This window comes from Scyliorhinus canicula, chromosome 7, assembly GCF_902713615.1.
Source record: "Scyliorhinus canicula chromosome 7, sScyCan1.1, whole genome shotgun sequence".
Lineage (NCBI taxonomy): Eukaryota > Metazoa > Chordata > Chondrichthyes > Carcharhiniformes > Scyliorhinidae > Scyliorhinus > Scyliorhinus canicula.
This window is the reverse complement of record NC_052152.1, coordinates 9,756,796-9,783,188: the sequence shown is the minus strand read 5'-3', so window position 1 is coordinate 9,783,188 and position 26,393 is coordinate 9,756,796. Positions and strand designations below refer to the sequence as shown.

Below are 26,393 nucleotides of genomic sequence, written 5' to 3'. Positions count from 1 at the left end.
TCTTCCTTTAAATGGGCCAAGTCATCATCTATGAAAAATCTTGGTGGACAAACTTGACAGCTGTGAATACACAGGGCTGGTTCTGGGAACAGTTTCAAAGATGCAATCTAGAACGCCTCTTTGAAACCATTTCAAAAGTGCAGGCGTCAGGAAAATAACTTCAGCAGTTTAACAAGAAGATTTCACGACCGAACGTGCTTCCCTCCTGCCATCCCACACAACCAAACAGTGTACACTGTACAGGGCAATCTCGGAGTTTGGTTTTATTCCAAAGTTTTGGTGGAAGGTGACAGTGCGTCCACTTTAAGTGCCTCACCCTGGGCGGTTTGCCTCACTGTGTGGCCCCGGTTACTCATTCACCATGTTCGGCAGCTGTCGAAATGACCTGGGAGTCTTCTCAGAACTGGAACTGTGGGCCCGCAGCCAGGGAGGCAAGAAGCTTAAATTCCTTCCCCGAGTGATCTTTGGTGGTTAAGACAGCACATTTGGATCCTTGCAGCTTCAGCTGAAAACACAGCCACAAACAGTGGACACGCGGGTGCGCGCGCACGCACACACTCACAAAAGGCCTGATTCTGACTAGTCGCTGGGCAGATTAAACTGTATTGCTGAGAGCACGAAACAGAACATTGACAGATGAGAAGCAGGACTATCCAGTGCTCTTACTGGTTGCTAGCCAGACTAACTTGGCCACTCACCCACTTATTTGATTTGTTTCTTGGAGGGCTGGACTAAGAAACATTGCCAAAGAACATTAAGGATAACAAAGACCTGAAATATCCAGTGTTACGTACACTGGAATCAGACGTTAACACTGTAGCAGGTTGAGCATCAAATAGCCTTCAATGTGTGACAACGCTTATACCTTCCACTCTGTCAGAGACTTTCTCTGAAGGAGGAATGGGAAAGACATCAGCTCAGGCTCCTACTCCCCTGTGTCAGCCCAGTGATCCTATCCGATCCATTAGGATACCCCCCAAGCTGTTTCACAGCCAAGTCAGCACTTTTGAAGGGTCGCAGAAAATGCAGGAGCCAATTTGTGTTGCAAATTCCCACAAGTAGCATGGCGATGATGATAACTCCAATGGCCTTCTTCAAAATAGCCCACCTGAGCGGGCAGATGTTGGCTCAGTTTAACATTCAATCTGCAGGACACCATTTCTGATAGCACAGTTCTCTATCTGTTCTGCACTGGAATATCAGCCCTTCTGACCCATTGAGCTCAAGCTGGCACACCACGGGTCAGTGGGTTACACTGAGTTTTGAAAGGTGTGTGCACGCCTACCAGATATTGGGATGGAGCCAGATGCTGGAATCAAACCGGTGGATTTAGATGGCTTACACTAAAAGTAACAAATACCCAGACGGCGAACGTAGAGAGGTAGAGAGGCAGAGGAGGAAGAGAGGGGGAACGTGAAGAAGGCGAGAGGGGGTGATGGAGGGGATGGGGAACAAGCAGAAGGAGAGCAGCAGAAAGAGACGAGGGTGAAGAGATGGAAAGGGCAAGAGAGTTACCGACTAGCATTCAGGCACTAAACTGGTTTACATTCAAAGTGAGTAACAGACTGTCCTTTAATCTGGGAATTTTACATACTGCTGGAGTGCGAATAGCGATGAATGGGGTGTGGTACAGTCAACATGAATAATATGCACTGGGAGTGGAAGTTATGACTTCAGGCTAACTGGTATCTAGGGAAAGAGAGCCTGTGAAATATTGCTCTAATCACAAGTTGGTCTTGAGCACAAATTAAGATAAAAAATAAGGTTAGAAACAAGTTTAGAATGCCTTTTAAAAAGTTGTCTAGAAAATAACCTTCTCAAGGGCAACTAACAATGAACCATAAAAGCTGGACTTGTTAACAATATTCATAAGCCAATAAAAAACATATTTCAATGACCCTGAAATAGCCAAATGTCAGAAATCATGAACCTTCCAACATATTTCAAAGTACAAAGTTATGTATAGTAGGGGTAAACATTTTTGGTTCTAACAGAAATGGATTACTTTCTATTTCAGGCACCCAAGTATTCCCAGGTCAGTTATAATCCTGTTTAGATGTTAACAAAACTTCAATTTATATCATGTCTTTCACAACCACCAGGTGTCTCAAAGCCAACAAAGTACTTTTGAAGTGTAATCACTATTGTAATGTAGGAAACAGAGAAGCTAATTTGCACACAAATCCCATAAACACCAATATGATAATGACTAGTGAATCTGTTTTTTGTGATGTTGATTGAGGGATAAATATTTGCCAGGACTCCGGAGAATACTCTCCCCACCTTGGCTGTTGTCACCTTAGCCTTTGCGAGGTCGATTTACCCTCAGTGGTTCCTTCAATTGCTGTAAGGTCAAGGCCATTGGGTCTTTGTTTCTCAAGTCCGTCCTTGGCTATCTTTCTCTCTCTCTCTCTTTGTCCTTAGCAATTCCTGAAGTCCTACGCTTGATCTAGCCCACTCATTTGTCATTCTGTCCATCCAACTGATTGAGCATCTTCCACCATCCTTCTCTCATCCTCTTCCCTGCAAGTTCAACACTTGCAAAAACCCGAAACAGCTCCGTGGGGTCTCGTGGGTCCACCCAAGCAGATGAGGCCTTGACTTGCATCTCCAAAAGGACAGCATTGCCTCAGTACTGGACTGGAGCATCAGTGTAGATTTTTGTGCTCAAGCTCTGGAGTGGACTTGAACTCAGAACTTTGTGACTCGGAGGCAAGAGAACTACCCACTCAGCCACAACTGACACTTTGCAAAATGAAGTTCCTATTACTGCACCCTAACAGTGGGTCTTAGCCCCAACCTTTATTAGTGACTGCTGCAAAAACAGTGCAACATTTCTCCGTCTTTTCAAACCTGTGGTGTCGGTGATTCAGATTGCCAGTTCTTTAACCAACTCTTGCAAATTAATGGTAATCTGGTACTGAGAGTTTGCATTCATTAGGAACTAGACTGAGCTTCCCAAACCTGTTTAACATAGGGCCCTAACAGCCAGCACAGAGAAGAGGTTTTCTCCCAGCAACCTAAACTACATCAAGAACTCAACCCAGGGAAATAAATCATGAATTCCACTTATATAGCATTGGTACAGCAATGTCTTAGCAGGCTTGATAATGAATACTAAGCCGGAAGCCAAAGAAATCAGTGAGATTGGTTTGCAGTAGGCAGCTAAAGCTGAGCTGAGGGTTATGGTGAAAGATAGAAAAAGGGGGTGTATATGCAGTCGAGTGGAAGCACCATGGGGAAAAACATAGAGGACTTGAGCTGAGAGAATCTGAGTGGGAAGTCGAGTGAGTGACAGGAGATAAGAAGTTTGGCATTAAGTTTGGTGCTGAGTTGGAGTGGGAGCAAGTCAGCTAATGAATCGATTTCTGTGGCGAGTACTTGCGTATAGCATGGCAGTAAACAAAATGATGGAAAAGGGAGCTTGAAATGTGATAGATAAGAAATACGCACCAAAATATCCTGGAAGCACAAAGTACCCAGAGTACACATGCATGAAGTGCAACTCAACAGAGGAATGCAGAGTTCTATACTCAGCTGATTCCACTCCTCAAATTCGTGCGGAGAAGAAAGATATCTGAAGATCTATTCCAGTTACGGGAACATTCCATCAGGCGCAGATCTGTCAGTCGTGTCCCTGTGGTGACATTCTCACCTCCAGCTCAGGATGTGTCCTTGTCAAATTCCACACCAGAGGCCCGATCCAGGCAGATAATTCAGTGCCATACTGTGAGGCTACACTGTCAGAGGTGCCGCCTCATGGACGAGACGTTAAGCCAGCTGGTCTCTCCAATGGCCATAAACAATTCCGCGGCACCATTTCAAAGAATAGCGGTGGAGTTCTCCCCAGTGTCCTGGCCAATGGTGATCCCTCAATCACCATCACGCTACTGCATGTGTACTTGATTGGATGTGAAATGTTTTGGGTTGTGCTGAGGTTGTGAAAGGCACTATATAAATGAAAGCTTTTGTTTCTTCACAGTACAGGAATAAGGAAGAAAATTGGGCAGCAAAGTCCGAAGGAACAAGCACAGACAAATCCGGTAGATCTGTGCAGCTCCGACTGATAGTATTTTTTTTGGCATTTAGCGTGAGGTCAAGAATGAATGTGGTTAATCAAGAATGACACCACAGCACCATGAACAAGGGGTTCCTTATTGGTGAAAAGGCTGATACTTTCCCCAAAACACACTTAATTAATGCTGCAGCTGAATTCAAGATAATTCTAATCACATCACTTTTCCTTTCGGCACACATGGCCGATGATATTGTTGAGTACATTCAGCCCTTTAGCCAACCAGCTCTGCAGTTTCCTCTCCAAATCGCTCAGCCACAATTTCTCCTCAGAACATCATCCTAAAAATCCATCTCTTTTGACCAGATATTTAGACATCCTTTCCCACATCGATCCTTCATGTTTCGCTATCGTTTTGTACCTGTTCACTCTCCTCTGCAGTGCCTTGAGGCATTTTCATATGTTACAGGTGCTGCATATGCAAGTTAGCATTGTGGTAAATGTCAGATTTCTCTGTTCTAATCGAGGATAGACAATTCAATCTACAGAAAACACATAGTGGTTTTAATGAGGTGGGATGAGGTGCTATGAAATGTTACATTCTTTTGTTTGTTTAAAAACTAGCTAAGTAAAGGGGGTTAAATTTTTAAAAAATTGAGTTTAGTTCATTGCACTTGTTCATGCTTAGGTCCCAGTACAGCTGGCGATTGAGTCAGTCAAATCTGGTCTATTCCTGCATGACACGAGCTCAGAGTGTTGTACTTGGCAACTTTCTTTCAGATTAATTTTTCAGGAAGGACAAAAAACAGTTTCAGTGATTAGTGCTGTGATATCATCGCCATGAAATGAGGACTATTCCTTTCAAATATGTTTTAAATTCTACAATTGAGGCAATTTTCGGCAGACTTCTCCTCAGAGTACGGGCTCCTGTTGACAAGGCCCTATTTCCATGCATGAGCTTAAGCAATGAATAATGGGAGGCTTTATAACTGCTGACTTCCTCACAGCCAAAATGGGCAGCACGGTAGCCCAGTGGGTAGCACTGTTGCTTCACAGCTCCAGGGTCCCAGGTTTGATTCCTGGTTTGGGTCACTGTCTGTGCGGAGTCTGCACGTTCTCCCAGTGCATGCGTGGAGTTCCTCCGTGTGCTCCGGTTTTCTCCCACAAGTCCCAAAAGACGTGCTTGTTAGGTGAATTGGACATTCTGAATTCTCCCTCAATGTACCCGAACAGGCGCCAGAGTGTGGCGACCAGGGTCTTTTGACAATAACTTCATTGCGGTGTTAATGGAAGCCTACTTGTGGCAATAATAAAGATTAAAGATTAAAATCAAACCCTGTTCTCATGTGACGGACATGTTTTCCAGGATGGCAGGTCACAGGAATGAGAGCAGAAGGGGTCAATAAAAGACCATCTGGTTGGTCACAGTGACTTCATTGAAGCCTACTTGTGGCAATAAGCGATTATTATTTTAATACAATCTATCTCTGTGCGCCTGTAATTAGCTACATCAGCCAAAACTCTCTTGATCCATTTATTTCAGCTCCTCATCATATTAACTCATTCAGACAGAGGAATAAGGCATCTATTGCCTGGATTTTGGGCGCAGTAAGTTTGCGGCATGAAAGAACATTCCTGTACACTAAGACCATGATTCACCATTCCTATTGTTTGGAAAATCTCTCTAATCTGTATCCTAACTTCTCCATGATCCGTTCACTTATCACCACTGTGTTTACTGACCCACATTCTCATGCTTGTTTTCAAATTCCTCTGTGTACTGTCCCCTCCCTATCCATTAGCTCCTCCAGTCCTTTAGGCCTCCCAGGTCTTCAAGCTTCTCCAATTCTTGCCTCTTGTACGCCCGGGTTTTCATCGCTCAGCCATCGGCAGCCATGCCTTTTGCTGCACGGGTCCATTGTCCAGAATGTTTGCCCTAAACCTCGCCGACTTTATACCTGCCTTGCCTCCTTTAAGATAAAACAAAAGCATACTTATCTTGTCCCTTTAACAGAATAAAATGTCCCAAGGTGGCTCACTGGCACATTATAAAAGACGACATAGGTGTGGCTGTATCTTGAAGACTGTGCAGTTTTGGACTCCATATTTAAGGAAGGGTGTAAATTCAATGCGATTCAGAGGAAATTTACTAGATTGATACCAGGAATGAGTGGGTTGTCCCACGAGGATAGGTTGGAAAGGCTGGGCTTGTTTCCCGAGAGTTTAGAAGAATACTTGATTAAAACATATAAGGCTCTGAATGGTATTAATAAGGTAGACGCGGAAAGGATGTTCCCTCTTGTACGCGAGTTCAGAAGTAGGAAATGAAATGAAATGAAATGAAAATCGCTTATTGTCACGAGTAGGCTTCAAATGAAGTTACTGTGAAAAGCCCCCTAGTCGCCACATTCCGCCGCCTGTTCGGGGAGGCTGGTATGGGAATTGAACCGTGCTGCTGGCCTGCCTTGGTCTGCTTTCAAAACCAGCGATTTAGCCCTGTGTTAAACCAGCCAGGAGGCGTTGTTTTAAAATTACGAATCACTCTTTTTGGACTGAAGTGGGGAGAATTCTCTCTCAGGGTGTTGTGCGGTTTTATAACTCTGTCTCAGAAGGCATTGGAGCCGGCCGGGTAAATGGGAATATTTAAGGGGGGAGGTAGATAGATTCTTGTCAGGCAAAGGTTATCGGGGCGGTAAATGGGAATGTGGAACTCAACACAAACAGATCATCCATGATCCTATTGATGGTGGAGCAGGCTCGAGGGGCAAATGGCCTACTCCTGCTCTTATTTCGTACGTTCGGAAAATCTGACAGCAAGCCACATAGAGAGACACACGGTCAGATGAATGAAAGCTTGTTGAAAGAGTCAGGTTTTAAGGAGTGTCTTCAAGGAGGAAAGAGAAGAGAGCTGGGGAGATGAAGGGAGAGAATTCCAGAGCTTAGAGCTGAAGCAACGGAAGGTATCGTAAGACGAAGTAAAATGATTAAAATTGGAGGTGCTGAAGAGACCAGAGTTAGAGAAGTGAAGGGGCTGGAGCAGACTGGAATCATGGAAGCATTAGGCCATGGAGAGACCTGAAAACAAGGATGAGACTTTTAAAATTAATACATTCCTTTACCAAGAGCCAGTGTAGATCAGCAAGCGTATAAATTATGGGGGAATGAGATTTATTGTGAGTTAAAAGCAGAGTTTTGGGTGACTTCAGGTTCACAGAAGGTAGAATGTGAGAAGCCAACCAGGATTTCTCCAGCCCAGAGGTAATAAAGGCAGGAACAAAGGTTTCCACAGTACATGAGCTGAAACAGGGGTGTAGTCAGGTGATGTTTCTGGTGGAAATATCATTCTTCGTGATGGAGCGACTATGAGGTAGCCCCTGAAGGTCTGGAGGATTCCGCACCTTCCGGGCGACACGACACCGGAGTGGTTCACGCCAGTCCTTGGCGCCGGTACAGCCCACGCCGCCGGGTAGGGGAGAATCCCGCCCATGGTGTCAGTAGCTAGGGAATGAAGTTTGAGAAGGGACTGAGAAAGATGCCTTTAGACTTCTCAAGATTCTCCTTAAAATCTAGCCCTTTTGTTGACTGGGACCTTCTTTCCAGTCGATTGATAGACACAACACCACCGGCAAATACCCTTCCCAGTCACACACTATCCTGACTTGGAACGATATCACCATTCCTTCACTGTCAATAGATCAAAATCTTGGAACTATTTTCCTAACAGCACTACGGGTGTAACTACAGCACGTGGAATACAGCGATTCAAGGCTGCTCATCATCACCTTCGCAAGGGCAATTGAGGATGGGCTTAGAATACTGGTCTTGCCAATGATGCTCACGACCCATGAACAAACAAAAAATATGTATTACTTTTCTAACTTTTCCCAGTTCCGATCAAAGGTCATCAATCTGAAATGTTAATTCTGTTTCTTTCTCCACCGATGTTGCCTGAGCTGTTGAGTATTTCCAGCACTTTCTGTTTGCATTTCAGGTTCCCAGCATGTTGTTTTTGTCCAGATGAAGCTTCCGGCCAGTTGAGCTGCAACAGGTACTCGACAATTGACTCCCAGGAGATCCAGGATGGATTGCAGCCCCCTGCTGCCTGGGGTGGGATGCACCGGCCATGTCCAAAGGTACAAAGGCCATGATCACCAGCTCAGAGCAAATCTCCACAAAACTCAAACAAAAATCAGATCACTGTATGGACAGCTAGTTGCCAACCACTTTGTACAATTTCCTTAAAATGTGAAATAAGCACCAAGAATTAAAATGTGGTTCCAAAAAATTGGAAAGGGTTGCCTCGGAACTTTCAAAAATGGGAATATGAAGGATCATAATTACAATGACGCACAGGAGGCTGACGGTAAATGTAGTACAGATTTATTTACAAGGGTCTGTGTAACGCAGCATTTCACTCCCAGTGCAATCCTAGCTGGGAGAACCTATCTCACCAGGCCCTGATCTGGGCCTGATTTTAACCTTTGCTCAGAGCCAGCCCCAGGTGGTAGGCCTCTGTTCCCTAACTGGGGAGCTCGAACGCCATGTGTCCCACAGGAAGATCAATGAAGGCTGCCCCGTGGGGGTTATGACAATAATCAATTATACTTTCTTAAACTTAAGGCCTTCCTTTCTGCTCTCCCAAATTTTCCCTTCGACTCTTGAAGCTTCTAAACTCCTCGCTAGGAAGAAGATTCCAGAGGAACTGGCAGTCCTCTGGCTCCTCACCCACAGTAACATTCTTCACTGGTGAGCCCAGTCAATGAATGCAGACAGCTAATTCGATGACATTTCTTACTCAATGTGCAATGATCATGTTGCAATGTGGGCCACGAAATGGTGATCAGTGTTAAGAACACCAGTGAATATAGTAATAGAATTTTTTTACATAGATGACATAGAATTTACCGTGCAGAAGGAGGCCATTCGGCCCATCGAGTCTGCACCGGCTCCTGGAAAGAGCACCCTACCCAAGGTTAACACCTCCACCCTATCCCCATAACCCAGTAACCCCACACAACACTAAGGGCAATTTTGGACACTAAGGGCAATTTATCATGGCCAATCCACCTAACCTGCACATCTTTGGACTGTGGGAGGAAACCGGAGCACCCGGAGGAAACCCACGCACACACGGGGAGGATGTGCAGACTCCGCACAGACAGTGACCCAAGCCGGAATCGAACCTGGGACCCTGGAGCTGTGAAGCGATTGTGCTATCCACAATGCTACCGTACTGCCCTAAAAGGAGGCCATCCCGCCCCTCGAGCCTGTTTGGTCATTCAATTAAACTCAATTAAATTACAACTGAAACACTTAACACCCTTTGTGTAACAAACATTTTCAGTCGCAGTTTTGAACTTTAGGAACTGAGATCTATCGGCAGCATCCCGCACGAATGGGGGAAGAGACGTGGCCGGCAGGTGCCAGGAGAGGCCTCTCCCGCGGTTTACGCGGTTCGCCACGTTTCGTGAGATCTAACTGGATCTGGTGGGTCTTCGCCATCTGGATCTGCCCACTGTGGGCAGGATCAGCATTTTTTCAAATCTGCACATAATAATATAATAATAATAATCGCTTATTGTCACAAGTAGGCTTCTGTGAAAAGCCCCTCGTCGCCACATTCGGGCCCCTGTTCGGGGAGGCCGGTTCGGGAACCCACGCTGTTAGCCTTGTTCTGCATTACAAGCCAGTTGTTTAGCCCACTGTGCTAAACCAGCCCCTGGTTAGAGTGAGTAGCTAGTCTCACTCTAATATCCAGCTCGCCTGATCTACCTGAGGCATTGGGATCTAACCCGTTCAGCTCGGAGACCTTAGGCGAGCGCCGTTCAGTACTGGTCCCCACCAAAGGGAACCAGTTAGAACAACACTTTAGGGAGGGGGTGGGGGCAGACTCCCAGGAGATTGGAAGTCCCCAGGGGGGTCGCCCTCTGGGCAGGGTGGCACCCTGACACTGCTAATATCACCCTGGCACCCCCAGGCTGGCAATGTGCTTGCGCCGGGGATTGGGCCCGGGGGTGCCTTGCCCGTCTGAGGTGGGGTGAGGGTCAGGCCACAAGGACCCCCTTATAGGTGAGTTGGGGCTTTGGGGGTCGCGTCGGGGAGGGTCAAGAGAGCAGGACGCCACTGAAAATTGTGTCCTGATCTCCTCCTGCTCCTGCACTGAGGAGTTCTGACGAGCAGAACTCCTCAGAGCAGGGAATGGGACTAAGTGTGACCCGGCTAAAGACACCCGACATGGGACTGTTGCATTTCGATGAGATCGTGCCCAGAGAGAGAGATAGAATCAGAAAGAACGAGACAGACAGACAGAGGGGGATAATGTGCTAGATTTCCGCTACCCTTTGTGCGCTATCACCCCTGAATGATGTGGCTTCAATTTGGGAGGTTATTCCCCCTTTGTTCTCGACTCCTCTCATCAGAGGAAATAGCTTGTCTATGTCCACTGTATAAGTAAAGTGCAATGGAAGAAAATAGATAATTCTGAAATGTGGCTGCAAAGACATATGCCGAAAACTCCACATACAGACGATAAGATCAATGAAGAAGTGCTTGAAATTGCAGGAGCAAAATAAATTGTAAAAGTTACAACCACAGAAGAAAATGTCAGTATTTTGGCCATCTGATCAGAGCTGAAAAACTACACAGATCTCTTGAAATGAAATGAAAATCGCTTATTGTCATGAGTAGGCTTCAATGAAGTTACTGTGAAAAGCCCCTAGTCACCACATTCCGGCGCCTGTCCGGGGAGGCTGGTACGGGAATCGAACCGTGCTGCTGGCCTGCTTGGTCTGCTTTAAAAGCCAGCGATTTAGCCTTGTGAGCTAAACCAGCCCCTTCTGGAGGACAACAGAAGGAGGGCAGCAGCAGGAGGGGCTGACCTGGGCACAGCTTTTATTCCTGGGGTGAGACGGGAAAGTGGAGATGAGAATTATCGTTTCAGATCAGTCACAATCTTATTGAATGGCGGAGCAGTCCCGATGGGCCGAATGGCCTACATCTGCCCCTACGTCTTATGGTCTAGTTAGATGACGGAACGGTTGGAGATGAGCCACGTTAATATGTGAAGGTGGCACAAGACAGAAAGCACGACATACCATGACAGCAGATTAACTGGCAGGAGTCATGACAAGAAGCAGTATCAACTGCTATAAATCTTTTTATGACCTAATTACCTCAATTTTATCATTCCAATCTATAATTGAGGGAATATAAGGCTAGTCTATGTAACATATATCCCCACTATCTAGCTAAGAGATACTGAGACTATTGCCCATGATTGATATCAGTTCTCACAGACCAGGAAAGGGTGCACTTCATCAGGGGCTTTAGGTTCAAAACCCCATGCTGGGGCCTTCCCCTCTCAGAGAGCTCCCAGCATGTTAGTGGAATGACTCCAGAAAGATTTGTATTCATACAACCCATTTCCCGACTGCAGTACTTCCCAAAGCTCTTTACAGCCAATTAAGTATTTTTTTCTTTTGGTCACTGTTGTAATGTAGGAAATGAGGCAACCAATTGGTGCACAGCAAGTTCCCACAAACAGCGATGTCATATTGATCCGATAATCATTTTTTGTTCAGTCAGATTAGAAATAATTATTGGCCAGGACACCGTGGATAACTCCCTTGCTCGTCTTTGAAATAATGCCATGGGATTCACCTGAGAGGGTAGATGTGACGTTGGATCAACAACTCATCCGAAAGATATTGGGCGGGATTCTCTATCCCGCGCGCACGCCCACCAGCAGCGGGATTCTACGTCCTGCCAACCAGCCAATGGGGTTTCCCCGGGCATGCGTGCGCTGCCGGCGCAACGGAGAATCCCGACAGCGAAGAATCCAGCCCATTATCTCTGACGGTGCAGCAATCCCTCAGTATTGCACTGGAGTGTCAGCCTTGATTTCTGTGCTCAAGTCCGAAAGTGGGACGTGGGTGACATGGTAGCACAGTGCTTCACAGCGCCTGGGACGCGGGTTTGATTCCCGGCTTGGGTCACTGGCTGCGAGGAGTCTGAATGTTCTTCCCATTTCTCCGTGGGTTTCCTCCAGGTTTCTTTCCACAAGCCCCGGAAGACGTGCAGGTTAGGTGAATTGGACATTTTGAGTTTTCCCTCAGTGGACCCGAACAGGCGCCGGAATGTGGCGACTAGAGGCTTTTCACAGTAACTTCATTGTAGTGTTAATGTGACACTAATAATAAAGATTATTATTATTAATCAGCAACCTTTCTGACTGAAAGGTGAAAGCGCTACCAACGGAGCCACGTCTAAGGAAGGGCAGGGCTGGTCAATATTTCGCCCTCAACCAACCATGACCAAAGTAGATTATCTGGCTAATATCATGTTGTTATTTGTCAGATCTTGCTGAGCTCATAATGGTTGCCACATTTCCTCCATTATAACAGTGACTAACCTACAAGTTACTGGTTACAAATCGCTCTGTGATGTCCTGAGGCTCTGTAAGGAGCGATGTAAATGCAAGCCCTCTTTTCTTTCTGTTTCAATCAGGTACCCAGTCCCTTTGCCAACTGGGGCACCGGAGAACCTGCAGGAACGTTTTCTATCTATTGGGCCGTAGAGTTTTGCAACGGCTGTCAACCGCTGCTGTGAAGCAGATCGGATAATTCCCTTGTCTGGATACAAGTAGAAGGAAGAAATCACTAGAGCTCTGTCTCAAACAGGCTTGCAGAGTAAGAGAAGCCAGTGGCACGTCTGCCGCCTTGAGGAATGAGCAGAATTTAAGGCGCAGCAGTGCGGACGACGCCATTTCGTGCTTTTGAAAATACAGACGGCAGAAATTCCCAGTGATCAATTGAAAGTTAGCTTGTATTTTTAATCCGGCCAGTGATGCAGAACAGAATAAAAAGAGGAAAGCTTCACAATAAAATTAAAGAGTGCACTGGCTGCATTCAACATCATCATTGTCTTACCTTTTCTTTTGGAACAGTTCCAAGCCAATCATAACACAAGCGGTCATTTCTCGAAATATTCGGTATTCACGGTGCCATTTCTGTAACAAATGCAAATCACAGCAGGGGAAGTGGTTACTTAACGTGCAAGTACGTTTCTCTATAGCTTCCTCTCCCATCCAATATTCAGCCCCCTCAGAGCACCACGTCCCAGTTGCGATCGAGCACTGTATTGCCATCTGGCGCCTTCTCCAAGTGATCATTTGTCTGGGGCCCAGGCACTGAGTGGTGACTGGCTATGAGATGGATGGTGTCCTCATTCAACACTTACATGCTGACACTTTCCAGCAGAAATCCTTTTGTGAATCCTCCATTTCCTTTGTCCCACCATTGGCGCAGTGCCTTCAGTTGTCTGAACCCCTTCACTTCCTCTTTAATTCCTTCTCAAAAGTCTTTTTGACTTGCCAGTCCCCTCTGCTTCTTTAAGATGCTGCTTAAAACTTACCTCAGTGACCAAGCATTTAGTCATTTGTCCTACTATCTCCTCCTTTGGTCTGTGCCAGATTTTACCTGGTTACACTCTTCAGAGGTTTCCTGTGATGCTTTACTATATTAAATAGAAGCAGGGTGTTGTTGAATCAGGGGAAAGTGAACGGGCCCTCAATTCTGGGTGGGGAGGGGTCAGAATGGAAGGAATAATTTTTAGCCTCATTACTCCAATCTGACCTGTTATTTTATAACAGTTTAAGAGAGGCACAGAGGTAAAGTCAGTTGTATGTTTTTCTTGCTGGACTATCAGAGGAATAATTCACTGACTGAGCATTTTTCAGACAGTGAATTGCGGCTGACTGTTGGACATATGGAGCATCCCACCTGAGCCCTGTCACCGATCGTCAAACCACTTCTGCTTCTCGGCATGGACACTAGTTTGCTCCCTGGAACAGAAACGCAGGGTGATCTACCACTGCGTAGACCAGAGGCCAGTTCGAGCACCCACCAGCAGCCCTAGCTGCGATCAGCTAACTCAGTACGGACTGGGGACAGACAGCCTGCATTGTTATAGTCTCTTTGGCACTGTTATACACACTGAAACATCTTTCTGCTATGTCAAAAACAAATGTAGAAACTTTCCAGCCCAGTCCCACCAACTTCTGTGAGCAGAATTACTAGTTTGTAAATTCAACATGAACGGGACAAACAACTTGAATTGAAATGACTTCCTGAAGCCAAAGCTAGCAAAACAAAAGTCACTTGCATTCATAAATTCCCGGATCATCCAAGTGATGATGCTGGAAAGTAGAGTGCCAGCCCGTTTTCAGATACATGACCAAAATGGATCATCTGGCCAGCTGCATGTTTTTCTGGTGGGACCTTGCTGTGCAGTAACTAGCTGCGACATTTCCCCACAATTAAAATAGTGGCAACAGTCCAGAAGTATATCAGTGATGCTGAGCTCTTTGGGACAATCTGAAGTTGCTGTGTAAACATAAACTCTCTTTTTTTAAAGTGGTATAAATCATCCCGATTCTGATAAGACGTAGATTACAGCTCTGATTACATTTTGCAACCACTAAGGAAGACTCTCACTATAGGGATGGGTTTTATGCTGCATGTTGAGATCGCTCCGAATTCCAGGTTGTAACGCCACAAGTAGATAAAATAATAGCTCAGCCTGATATAGACACTTTCAGAAACACTTGAAGGATTTGGAGGGGTCACAGAATAGATTCCAGGGATGTGGGATTGCAGTTACGTGGAAAGATTGGGGAAGCTCGAGGTTGTTCACCTTAGAGCAGAGGAGCCTAAAAGGAGATTGGTTAGAGCTGTTTAAAATCATGAAGTGTTTAGATAGAGTACACAAATAGTTTTGAATGGCTGAAGTATTAGAAACCAGACGGCACATAGAGCATAGAACATTACAGCGCAGTACAGTCCCTTCAGCCCTTGATGTTGCGCCGACCTGTGAAACCACCCTAAAGTCCATCGACACTATTCCCTTATCATCCATATGTTTATCCAATGACCATTTAAATACCCTTAATGTTGGCGAGTCCACTACTGTTGCAGGCAGGGCATTCCACGCCCTTACTACTCTCCGAGTAAAGAACCTACCTCTGACATCTATCCTATATCCATCTCCCCTCAATTTAAATCTATGTCCCCTCGTGCTAGCCATCACCATCCGAGTAAAAAGGCTCTCACTGTCCACCCTATCTGATCCTCTGATCATTTTGTATGCCTCAATTAAGTCACCTCTTAACCTTCTTCTCTCTAACGAAAGCAGCCTTAAGTCCTTCAACTTTTCCTCATAAGATCTTCCCTCCATACCAGGCAACATCCTGGTAAATCTCCTCTGCACCCTTTCCAATGCTTCCACGTCCTTCCTATAATGCCGCAACCAGAACTGCACGCAATACTCCAAATGCAGCCGCACCAGAGTTTTGTACAGCTGCAACATGATCTCATGGCTCCGAAACTCAATCCCTCTACCAATAAAAGCTAACACACCGTACGCCTTCTTAACAACCCTATCAACCTGGGTGGCAACTTTCAGGGATCTATGTATATGGACACGAGATCTCTCTGCTCATCCACACTACCAAGAATCTTACCATTAGCCCAGTACTCTGTCTTCCTGTTGCTCCATCCAAAATGAATCACCTCACACTTTTCTGCATTAAACTCCATTTGCCACTTCTCAGCCCAGCTCTGCAGCTTATCTATGTCCCTCTGTAACCCGCAACATCCTTCCGCACTGTCCACAACTCCACTGACTTTAGTGTCATCTGAAAATGTACTCACCCATCCTTCTACGCCCTCCTCCAGGTCATTTATAAAAATTACAAACAGCAGTGGCCCCAAAACAGATCCTTGTGGTACACCACTAGTAACTGAATTCCAGGCTGAACATTTCCCATCAACCATCACCCTCTGTCTTCTTACAGCGAGCCAATTTCTGATCCAAACTGCTAAATCACCCTGAATCCCATGCCTCCGTATTTTCTGCAATAGCCTACCGTGGAGAACCTTATCAAACGCTTTACTGAAATCCATATACACCACATCAACTGTTTTACCCTCGTCCACCTGTTTGGTCACCTTCTCAAAGAACTCAATAAGGTTTGTGAGGCACAACCTACCCTTCACAAAACCATGTTGACTATCCCTAATCAAATTATTCCCTTCCAGATGATTATACATCCTATCTCTTTTAAACCTTTGCAAGACTTTGCCCACAAAAGAAGTAAGGCTCACTGGTCTATAGTTACCGGGGTTGTCTCTACTCCCCTTCTTGAACAAGGGGACACCATTTGCTATCCTCCAGTCTTCCTGTAGACAATGACGACATAAAGATCAAAGCCAAAGGCTCAGCAATCTCCTCCCCAGCTTCCCAGAGAATCCTAGGATAAATCCCATCCGGCCCAGAGGACTCATCTATTTTCACACTTTCCAGAATTGCTAACACCTCTTCGTTATGAACTTCAAGCCCTTCTAGTCTAGTAGCCTGTAACTCAGTATTCTCCTCGACAACATTGTCTTTTTCCTGCGTGAAAACTGATGAAAAATATTCATTTAGCACCTCTCCTACCTCCTCAGACTCCACCCACAACTTCCCACTACTGTCCTTGACTGGCCCTACTCTTACCCTAGTCATTCTTTTATTCCTGACATACCTGTAGAAAGCTTTAGGGTTATCCTTAATCCTACCTGCCAAATACTTCTCATGTCCCCTCCTGGCTCTTCTTCGCGCTCTCTTTAGGTCCTTCCCAGCTAACTTGTAACTCTCGAGCGCTCTAACTGAACCTTCACGTCTCATCTTTACATAAGCCTCCTTCTTCCTCGACAATTGATTCAACTACTTTAGTAAACCACGGTTCCCTCGCTCGACCACTTCCTCCCTGCCTGACAAGTACATACTTATCAAGGACACGCAGTAGCTGTTCCTTGAACGAGCTCCACATTTCAATTGTGCCCATCCCCTGCAGTTTCCTTCCCCAACCTATGCATCCTAAGTCTTGCCTCATCGCATCATAATTGGCTTTCCCCAGCTATAACTCTTGCCCTGTGGTATATACCTACCCTTTCCATCGCTAAAGTAAATGTAACTGAATTGTGGACACTATCACCAAAGTGCTCACCTACCTCCAAATCTAGCACCTGTCCTGGTTCATTACCCAGTACCAAATCCAATGTGGCCTCGCCTCCTGTTGGCCTATTTACATACTGTGTCAGTAAACCCTCCTGCACACATTGGACAAAAACGGACCCATCTCAAGTATTCGATCCATAGCGTTTCCAGTCAATATTTGGAAAGTTAAAGTCCGCCATAACAACTACCCTGTTACTTTCGCTCCTATCCAGAATCATCTTTGCAATCCTTTCCTCTACATCTCTGGAACTTTTCGGAGGCCTATAGAAAACTCCCAACAGGGTGACCTCTCCTTTCCTGTTTCTAACCTCAGCCCATACTACCTCAGTAGACGGGTCCTCATGAAACGTCCTTTCTGCCACCGTAATACTGTCCTTGACTAACAATGCCACCCCATCCCCTTTTTTACCACCTTCCCTGAGCTTACTGAAATATCTAAACCCCACAGATTTAAGGTAATTGACAAAAGAACGAGAGGTGACACGAGGATTACACAATGATTGGTTTCAAAAGAGAATTGATGAATATTTGAAGAAAAGCACTGCCAAGATGGGAGAAAGAACAGGGGAGCGGAACCACTGCATTGCTCAGAGTCAAAGCAGAATTAATGGACTGAATGGCCTCTTTAATGCTATCGCTTTTATGATTCTGAAAAACATTTTTCTCATCATTCAGGGTTGGACTCAAAGCCAGATCTTGGGGTGAAGAGGCTATTGACTGAGATACTGATAAAGATTCAAAACGTCAGCTTGAATTGCAAACTTTTCTTTAAAATCAGATCGTATGTTTTGCGTTGATGTTTAGCATTAAAACTCAGCAGTGTTGGTGGAGTTAATTGGAAACATGTGAGACTAAACCTAAATAAATAATCCAGATGTAGTTTAACCGCAGCCAGATGCAATTTCAAATTCACCTCCTTTGGCTTACAAATCACAAACACTGGCCACATATTGCAACATTTGCTTTATTGATCATCTGTGGCGGGTGAAGCAATGGTTTCAATGACCTGCCCATGAGAGCTCCACCCTGCTGCATTGCTTCAAGCATTTTACCATTTAGTATGTGCTGAGTAGTTTTTAATTCTTCTAATCTCATGACTTTGCACTTCCCTGCGTTGAACTCCATCTGATATATCTCCACCCAGCGACCTAGACTGTCTGGATTTCACCGGATTATCGTACACTAGTCGGCATTGTTCACTCATGCACCAAATTTAGTGTCGCCCATGAACTTAGCGATTAGCTGTGAAACGCTGTGGGGCACTCCAAAGGGGTGAAAAACATTATATAAATGCAAGCTCATCCTGGACACCATTAACTAAAGTCATTTCCACCGATATCTCTGGCGGCCCATTGCCAGCCTATGCTTCCCTTTTCCTTCACTGACATTTCTCCAAGTCCTTGCATTTCAAAACATCTGTCGAATTAGAACATAATGAAGAAATTCCTCCTCATCTCAGTCCTAAAGGCCTATCTGCCCCTTATTCTGGGACTGTGTCCGCTGGCTCTAGATGTCTTCCAGCCAGGGTAAAATTCCTTCCTATCCTGTTAAGGCATGATGTGGAGATGCCGGCGTTGGACTAGGATGGCACAGTAAGAAGTCTTACAACACCAGGTTTGTTTCCAATCACTACCTTTTGGAGCACAGCTCCTTCACCTGAGGAAGGAGTTGCGCTCCGAAAGCTAGTGATTCAAAACAAACCTGTTGGACTTTAACCTGGTGTTGTAAAACTTCTTACTGTATCCTGTTAAGAACATAAGAAACAGGAACAAGATTCTCGATGTCAGGCCTTAATTGGATTTGCTCTTATTCTTCGAGCATCTCCTTCTCCTTATTAACACATTTTGTTCAAAACCCTAACTGCTTACCATCTGCTCTCGTCCCATGATAATATGACCATCAAAATCAATGGGATAGAATAGAGGAGTGGGATTGTTTGGACAGGCTGATTGGCCTCTTTCTGTATTATTTGATTCTGAGTAAAACTGTACAAGTCTACTTCGTAGTATAGTTACTAATAACATTATCAGGCTTTTAGTAGGAACAGGGTGGGTAAAAAGGGAGAACAGTCTTGTCAAAGATAGTATCATAGCTCTTGAACACAATGCAGTTCCTGAATTAGAATCTACATGGTTGGAGGTGAGAAACAGGAAGGGAACGGTGACCTTGTTTGCTATTTACTATAGACCTCCAAATAGTGGAGAGGAAGTGCAAGAGAGCATTTGTAGGCAGATTATGGAAACCTGCAGGACAAGTAGGGTTGTGATAGTTGGTGATTTCAATTACCCTAAGGTAGACTGGGAAACAGGTGGAGCGTGGGTCACGGAAGGCGAGAAATACGTGCAGTGCATGCAGGAGAACTTTCTGGACGAGTACATTTCTAGTTCTACCAGGGAGCAAGCCTTGCTGGATCTGGTCCTAGGAAATGAGGCAGGGCAGGTGGTGAACGTCAGAGTGGGGGAGCCGTTGGGAAGTAGCGATCATAATACAATACAATTCAATATTAAATTGGAAAGGGATAAAAATCAGTCACGGATTAAGATTTCAGACTGGAAAGGGGAAAGGTAAGGTCCTAAAAATTGAACTGGAACAGATTGCTTGGAAACACATTTTGATGAATAAAAAAATGGATGAAAAATGGGAGACTTTCAAAGGAGAAATTAATAGGGTGAAAGCTTAAAAAAATTTTAATAATCATTATTATCACAAGTAGGCTTACATTAAGACTGCAATAAAATTACTGTGAAAAGCCCCCAGTCGCCACATTCCGGCCCTTTCGGCTACACAGGGAGAATTCAAAATGTACAAATTACCTAATAGCACATCTTTCGGGACTTGTGGGAGGAAACCGGAGCACCCGGAGGAAACCCACACATTCACGGGAAAAGTGTGCTGACTCCACACCTACAGTGACCCAAGCCGGGAATCGAACCTGGGACTCTGGGGCTGTGAAGCGCTAGTGCTAACCACTATGCTATCGTGCTGCCCATATGCTGCTAGGTAGGTACCCATGAGAAATACATACAGGGTGTCCAAAGCTAAAGTGCCTAGGATGACTAAGGATATTGATGATAAAATAAAGAAGAATAAGGAGGCATATGATGCATGCCGGAATAATAATAGCAATAGAAATCAGGAAGAGTATCTCATATGCAGGAGAGAGACTAAGGCTGGAATAAGGAAGGCTAAGAGGAAACATGAGGATAGGATGGCAGGCTGCACTAAAACAAACAGCAAAATGTTCTTCAAGCATATTAGTGGTAAAAAATGAGTGAAGGATAGAGTGGAGCCATTAAGGGACAGGCAGGGTAAACTGCTCTGGTAAGCAGAGGTTATGGCAGTGGTATTAAATGAGTCCTTTGCTTCTGTCTTTAGCCAATTCGGAGATAGTGGCAATGGCCCAGTTGAAAATATGGGTGTTGAACAAACTGAGCAGGATAGTGATAGATAAAGAAAAGGTGGTAAAAAGGCTGGCAGCACTCCAGGTAGAGAAGTCGCCAGAACCGGATGGGATGCATCTTCGATTGATGAGAGAGGTAAGGGAGCATATTGCGGAGCCATTGACAGAAATTTTCCAGGCCCCTCTGAACACAGGATTAGTCCTCCGGGTGCTCCGGTTTCCTCCCACAAGTCCCGATTGCAATTGTGACGCCATTGCTTAAGAAAGGGGCAATGGATAACCCAGGAAACTACAGACCTGTCATCTTGATATCAATAGTGGGAAAGCTCATGGAGACCATAATACAGGATGAGATAAATATGCACTTAGAGAAAAATAAGTTAATAGTAGACAGTCAACGTGGCTCTGTCAAGAACCAAATTTAATTGAGTTCTTTGACAAGGCGACAATGCAGTAGATGAAGGTAGTGCCATGGATGTTGTATATTTGGACTTTCAGAAACCATTTGATATAGTACCAAATGGCAAGTTGGTTAACAAATTTAAAATGTTTGGGATTGATGGGCCCTTAGCAACATGGATTCGAAGTTGGTTTAGAGATAGGAAACAGAGGGTAGGTATAGATGGACATTTCTCAGATTGATACAAGTTGAAAGTGGTGTTCCCCAGGACTCAGTGAAGGGACCCTTGCTTTTCTGATTTATGTAAATGATTTAGAAATGGGTGTTGAGTGCAAAATCTCTAAATTTGCAGATGATACTAAGCTAGGGAGAATAGTGAGTTGTGAGGATGACATCAGAGGGACATTTACAAGTTGGCCAAATGGGCAGACACCCGGCATATAATCTTCAATGCAGCGAAACGTGAGGTAATGCATTTTGGTAGAAGAAATATGGGGAGACAATATAGGCTCAATGGTACAACTTTATGGGGAGTACAGGAGCAGAGGGACCTCAGGGTTCAAGTACATAATGTTCTGAAGGTGGCCAAGCAAGTTGAAACAGTTGTTTAGGTTTATAGCATCCTTGGGTTTATAAAAAGGGGCATAGAGTATAACAGCAAGGAAGTGATGCTACACCTCTACAAATCATTGATCAGACCACATTTGGAGAGAGTGCAGAGGAGATTTACTAGAATGATACCAGGAATGAGGAATTTTAGATACAGGAAAGATTGAAGAAATTTGGCTTGTTGTCCTTGGAGCAGAGAAGATTAAGAGCTGACCTTATTGAGGTGTTCAAACTTATGAACAATGTTGACAGGGTAAAGAAGGATATTCTGTCTCCACTGATTGGCATGTCAGTGATGGGGGGGGGGGGGGGGGGGGGGGGTGGTCACATTTTTAAGATGGTCAGCAAGAGAGCTGGGAGAGAGATGTGGAGAAACTTCTTTACTGCAAGAGTTGTTGGGGTTTAGAATGCGCTGCCTGGGAGAGTGGTGGAGGAGGATTGCATAGCTCTCAAAAGAGAGCTGGATATATATTTAAAAGGGATTAATTTAGAGGGCTAGGAATGGGGAATGGGACGAGCTAGGATGCTCCTTTGGGAGTCGAAGAAGGCACGATGGGCCTAATAGCTCCGTAAATAACAAACAAACAAACTAACAGCAGCCAATTGGCGTACAGCGAGGTCCAATGAATAGCAATGAACTAAATGATCAGTAAAACCTTTTTAGCAACGCTGATTGAAAAATAAATACAGGCCAAGATGCCAGGGAGAATGTCCCTTCTCTTCCAGTGAATAGTGTTATGATATTTTGTTTTTTTTATATCGACCTAAGACGATCTCATCAGAACAATGGTCTGCAGTGTACATTAATGATCTGGACATGAATGTGGGAGGTACGATCAGTACGTTTGTAGATTACATGAAAATTGGTGCTGTGGTAAATAGCTATGAGGAAAGCCTTAGGTTACAGGATGATATACTGGTCAGAACAGTGGCAAATGGAATTTAACCCTAAAAAGTGAGGTGATGCATTTTAGGACTAACAAGGCAAGGGAATACACAATGAATGGTACGATGCTAAGAAGTACAGAGGGCCAGAGGGACCGTGGGGTGTATATCAAAAGATCTGCGAAAGCAAAAGGACAGGTAGATAAGGTGGTTAAGACGACGCATGTCTTGCCTTTATTAGGTGAGGCATAGAATGTACCAGCAGGGAGGTTAAGCTGGAGCTGTATAAAATTTTCGTTAGGCCACAGCTTTGTGCAGTTCTGGTAGCTACGCTATAGGAAGGATGTGATTGCACTCGAAAGGGTGCAGAGGAGGTTCACCAGGATGCTGTCTGGACTGGACATTTCAGCTATGAAGTGAGTCTGGGGTTGTTCTCTTTATTGCAGAGATGGCTGAGGGGGGGCGATCTCATCGAGGTGTACAAAATTATGAGGGGCGGAGATAAGGTAGATAGGAAGAAACATTCCCTTTAGTAAAGGGTCAATAACCAGGAGGCATTGATTTAAGGTAAGGAGCAGGAAATTTAGAGGGGATTTGAGGAAAAACCTTTTCATCTTTCAGACTCGATGGGCCGAATGGCCTCCTTCTGCACTGTATGCTCTATGTAAAAAAAAACAGAGGGTGGTAGGAACCTGGAACACACTGCCTGAAAGAATGGTGGAGGCAGGAGCATTTAGATGAGCAATTAAAATGCTGTAGCATACAAGACAACAAACCAAGTGCTGTAAAATGGGATTAGAATAGATCGGCGCTTGATGGTCGCTGCACACAATGGGCGAAGGTCCTTGTTCTGTGTTGTAAAACTTTATGATTCTATGGCTGTCCTGAGAGTGTGGGCCTAGATTATATGCTCAAGGCTCTGGATGTAGGGACTCAGATTCACAACAGATGACTCTCCAAATGCAATTTTCTGAGCCAGGACTGACACACAGTGCCATCTGGTCTTTTAGAACCTGAAGCAACAGGTGGGAAACATGACAAATGAATCTGCTGGGAAAGATTTACTGAAATGTCGCCACCTTCCTTTAATAAACAATCAACTTCTTGCTGCCGCACAACACTTACGGCAAACCTGCTCATGCTGATTGGATTTATCCAGTGGGGTCGTCATAACCAACCACGATCCACTGAAAATGTTGCTTACAATTTATTTACACAATGAATCAAACAGAAAGGGGCACAGGATCATTTTCTCTCATTATTTCCCGAAGGGCCCCGACTCGGATGGAAGCTTACTGGCGATGTTGGATACTGAAATAAAAACAAATGCTTCCTGCACATGTGACAAACTGTACACATAAAAAATATTGAAGTGGTTCTGGTGATGGGGGAGAAGAGCATTTGAAAACTCAAGAGTTTCAGTCTCTAAAAACCTTCTCTATTATTCTGTCTGAAATGCGTGGGTGACTTAAGTGCATGGCCCCTTTATATTATACTGCCTGAACAAGCACCCGCAATAATTAAAAAGGGTGAACCTATGGTCAGCTTGCAGGTGAACGCTTGGGTTGCTGTGCAACCAGGAAACCTGAAGGGAATGCAGGTCTCCAGTGATTGCTTTCAATCACGAGGACTTTTCCTGGACATACACCAAGAGCGGCGACTTCCATCTTACTACAATCTCCGGCAATACCTTTGTTACGGGAAATGCAACATACATTAGGCAAACATTACCAATGAATTATACACAAATATGAGGCCATTCGATTGATCAGATCTGTGCTGGCTCTTTGAAACAGCTATCCAATTAGTTGCACTCCCTTGTTCCTTCCCCATAACCCTGAAAATGTTGCATTTTGAAAAGCATTTATTCAATTCTCCTTTAGAAGTTACTGTGGATCCGGTTTCCGGTGCCGGCTCTTTTAGGCAGCGCATTCCAGATCATCAGAACCCGCTACGTAAAAAAATCTCATCTCCCCTCTACTTCTTGAATGATTTTTTAAAAATACACCCTCCCCAAAACTTTTTTTCTCCAAAGAGAACAGTTCCAGCTCTCCCCACATCATTACAGTTCCATGCCTAGTATTATTCTGCACTGCTCCAAGATAGGGAGGTGGCGGAAAAGTGGTAATGTCGCTGGTGGTCATAATCCAGAGGCCCAGGCTAATGCTCTGCAGACATGAGTTCAAATCCCACCACAGCAGTTGGTGGAATTTAAATGCAATTAATATATCTGGAATATAAAACTCAGTAATGGCGACCATGACAATTATCATCATTAACGGCCCGTAGGAAATTAAATCTGCCGTACTTATCTGTCCTACACGTGACTCCGGACAGCAGCAATGTGGTTCACGCTTAACTGCCCTCTGAAATGTTCACTCGGTTCAAGGTCAACAAATGCTGGCCTTGCCATGAAGTAGAATCCCTACAGTGCAGGAAGCCATTCGGCCCATCGACTCTGCATCATTCCTAGGCCCTATCCCCGTAACACCACCTAACCTGCATAGCTTTGGACTGTTGGAGGAAGGAACACCCAGAGGAAACTCACGCATACACAGGGAGAAAGTGCAAACTCCAACCAAAGAGAAAATGCTGGAAAATCTCAGCAGGTTTGGCAGCATCTGTCGGGAGAAAAAAAGGAGCTAACATTTTGAGTCCAGATGGCCCTTTGTCAAAGCTCAAAGGGTCATTTGGACTTGAAACATTAGCTCTTTTCTCTCCCTACAGATGCTGCCAGACCTGCTGAGATTTTCCAGCATTTTCTCTTTGGTTTCAGATTCCAGCATCCGCAGTAAGTTTCCTTTATCAAGTGCAAACCTCACACAGACACCCAAGGCCAGAATTGAATCTGGGACACTGTGAGGCAGCAGTGCTAACCAATGTGCCATCGATGTCCACATCCCATGAAAGAATTAAGCAAAAATTCTTCCTCAGAATTGCATGTAACACTCTAGCTGAGACCCAACAACTGATTTACAGGGTTTATCATAACTCTCTTGCACTTGCACTCTATAAAGTCAAGAGTCAACATTTAATGCATATTAATTTCAGGAAGAAACAAAAGGCACTCAGCTTAGCCTCGTCACTTAGATCATGTCCATGTTGTTTCATGCTTTGTACCAGTGTTGTACCAAATTTCAAACCATCACAACAATTTATTCTACAGGAGAAAATGACGCTGATTGGGCTGACACAGCATCTTTTTCTCCTGAGAATAAAATGTTGTGATCATTTGAAATTTGGTATTCTTACGTTTGGCCTGCTGAGTACAAGATGAAAATCTTCAGCAACATGCCTCTCTTTTTAGGAATAATCAAATATACATTCACACAAATACAGATTTTTGGCCTTGCCTTTTAAAAAGAATTAATTAAAATCTCTTCAAAAATTAAAACCAGATATAGATTACTTATTTTAACTTATATGAATGATTCATATCCTGATAGGGATCCTTGAAATTATGAAAGGTTGGACAGGGTAGATGCGGATGAATTGTTTTCACTTGAGACAATCTAAGATTGTTGAAGACAGTGACTGATAAATCTAATACGCAAACAAGGAGAATTTCCTTTACTCAGAGAGCAGTTAGAATGAGGAAATTACTCCCACCAGAGGCAACGAAGGCAATGGGGTGAAGAGATGGTTAAGGTAATGTCAGGGAGATAGTCGCATTGTCACTGGACCAGTAACCTTGGGGCCAGGCTAATACTCTGGTGACAGGGATTCAAATCCTATCATAGCAATTAATGAAAAACAAAATCTGAAATATGGAGAGCTAGTCTCAGTAATGGTGACCATGACAATTATCAGCGTTGTTGTAAAACGTCATCTGGTTCACTAATGCCCTTTAGGGAAGGACATTTGCTGTCCTTACCTGGTCTCATCGACACATGACTCCAGCAGTTAACGCGTAACTGTCCTCTGAAATGGCCTAGCCTGCCAATCAATTCAAGGGCAATTAGGGATGGGCAACAGAATCCTTGCTAGCAATGCCCGCATCCCATGAAAGAATAAAGAGGAAAAATAGC

The 26,393-nt window shown here is 44.7% G+C and overlaps 1 protein-coding gene across 5 annotated transcripts in view; it reads right to left on the bottom strand.

Moving 5' to 3' along the window:
* The window catches only part of usp25 (ubiquitin specific peptidase 25), a 192,908-nt gene that overhangs the window by 13,674 nt on the left and 152,841 nt on the right, over positions 1-26,393 (bottom strand). For all 5 annotated transcript variants that reach the window (XM_038801374.1, XM_038801375.1, XM_038801376.1 and 2 more), the window contains one exon: positions 12,943-13,022. In XM_038801374.1, the coding sequence (XP_038657302.1) occupies positions 12,943-13,022 (80 nt within the window). The remainder of the gene's footprint in view (positions 1-12,942; positions 13,023-26,393) is intronic.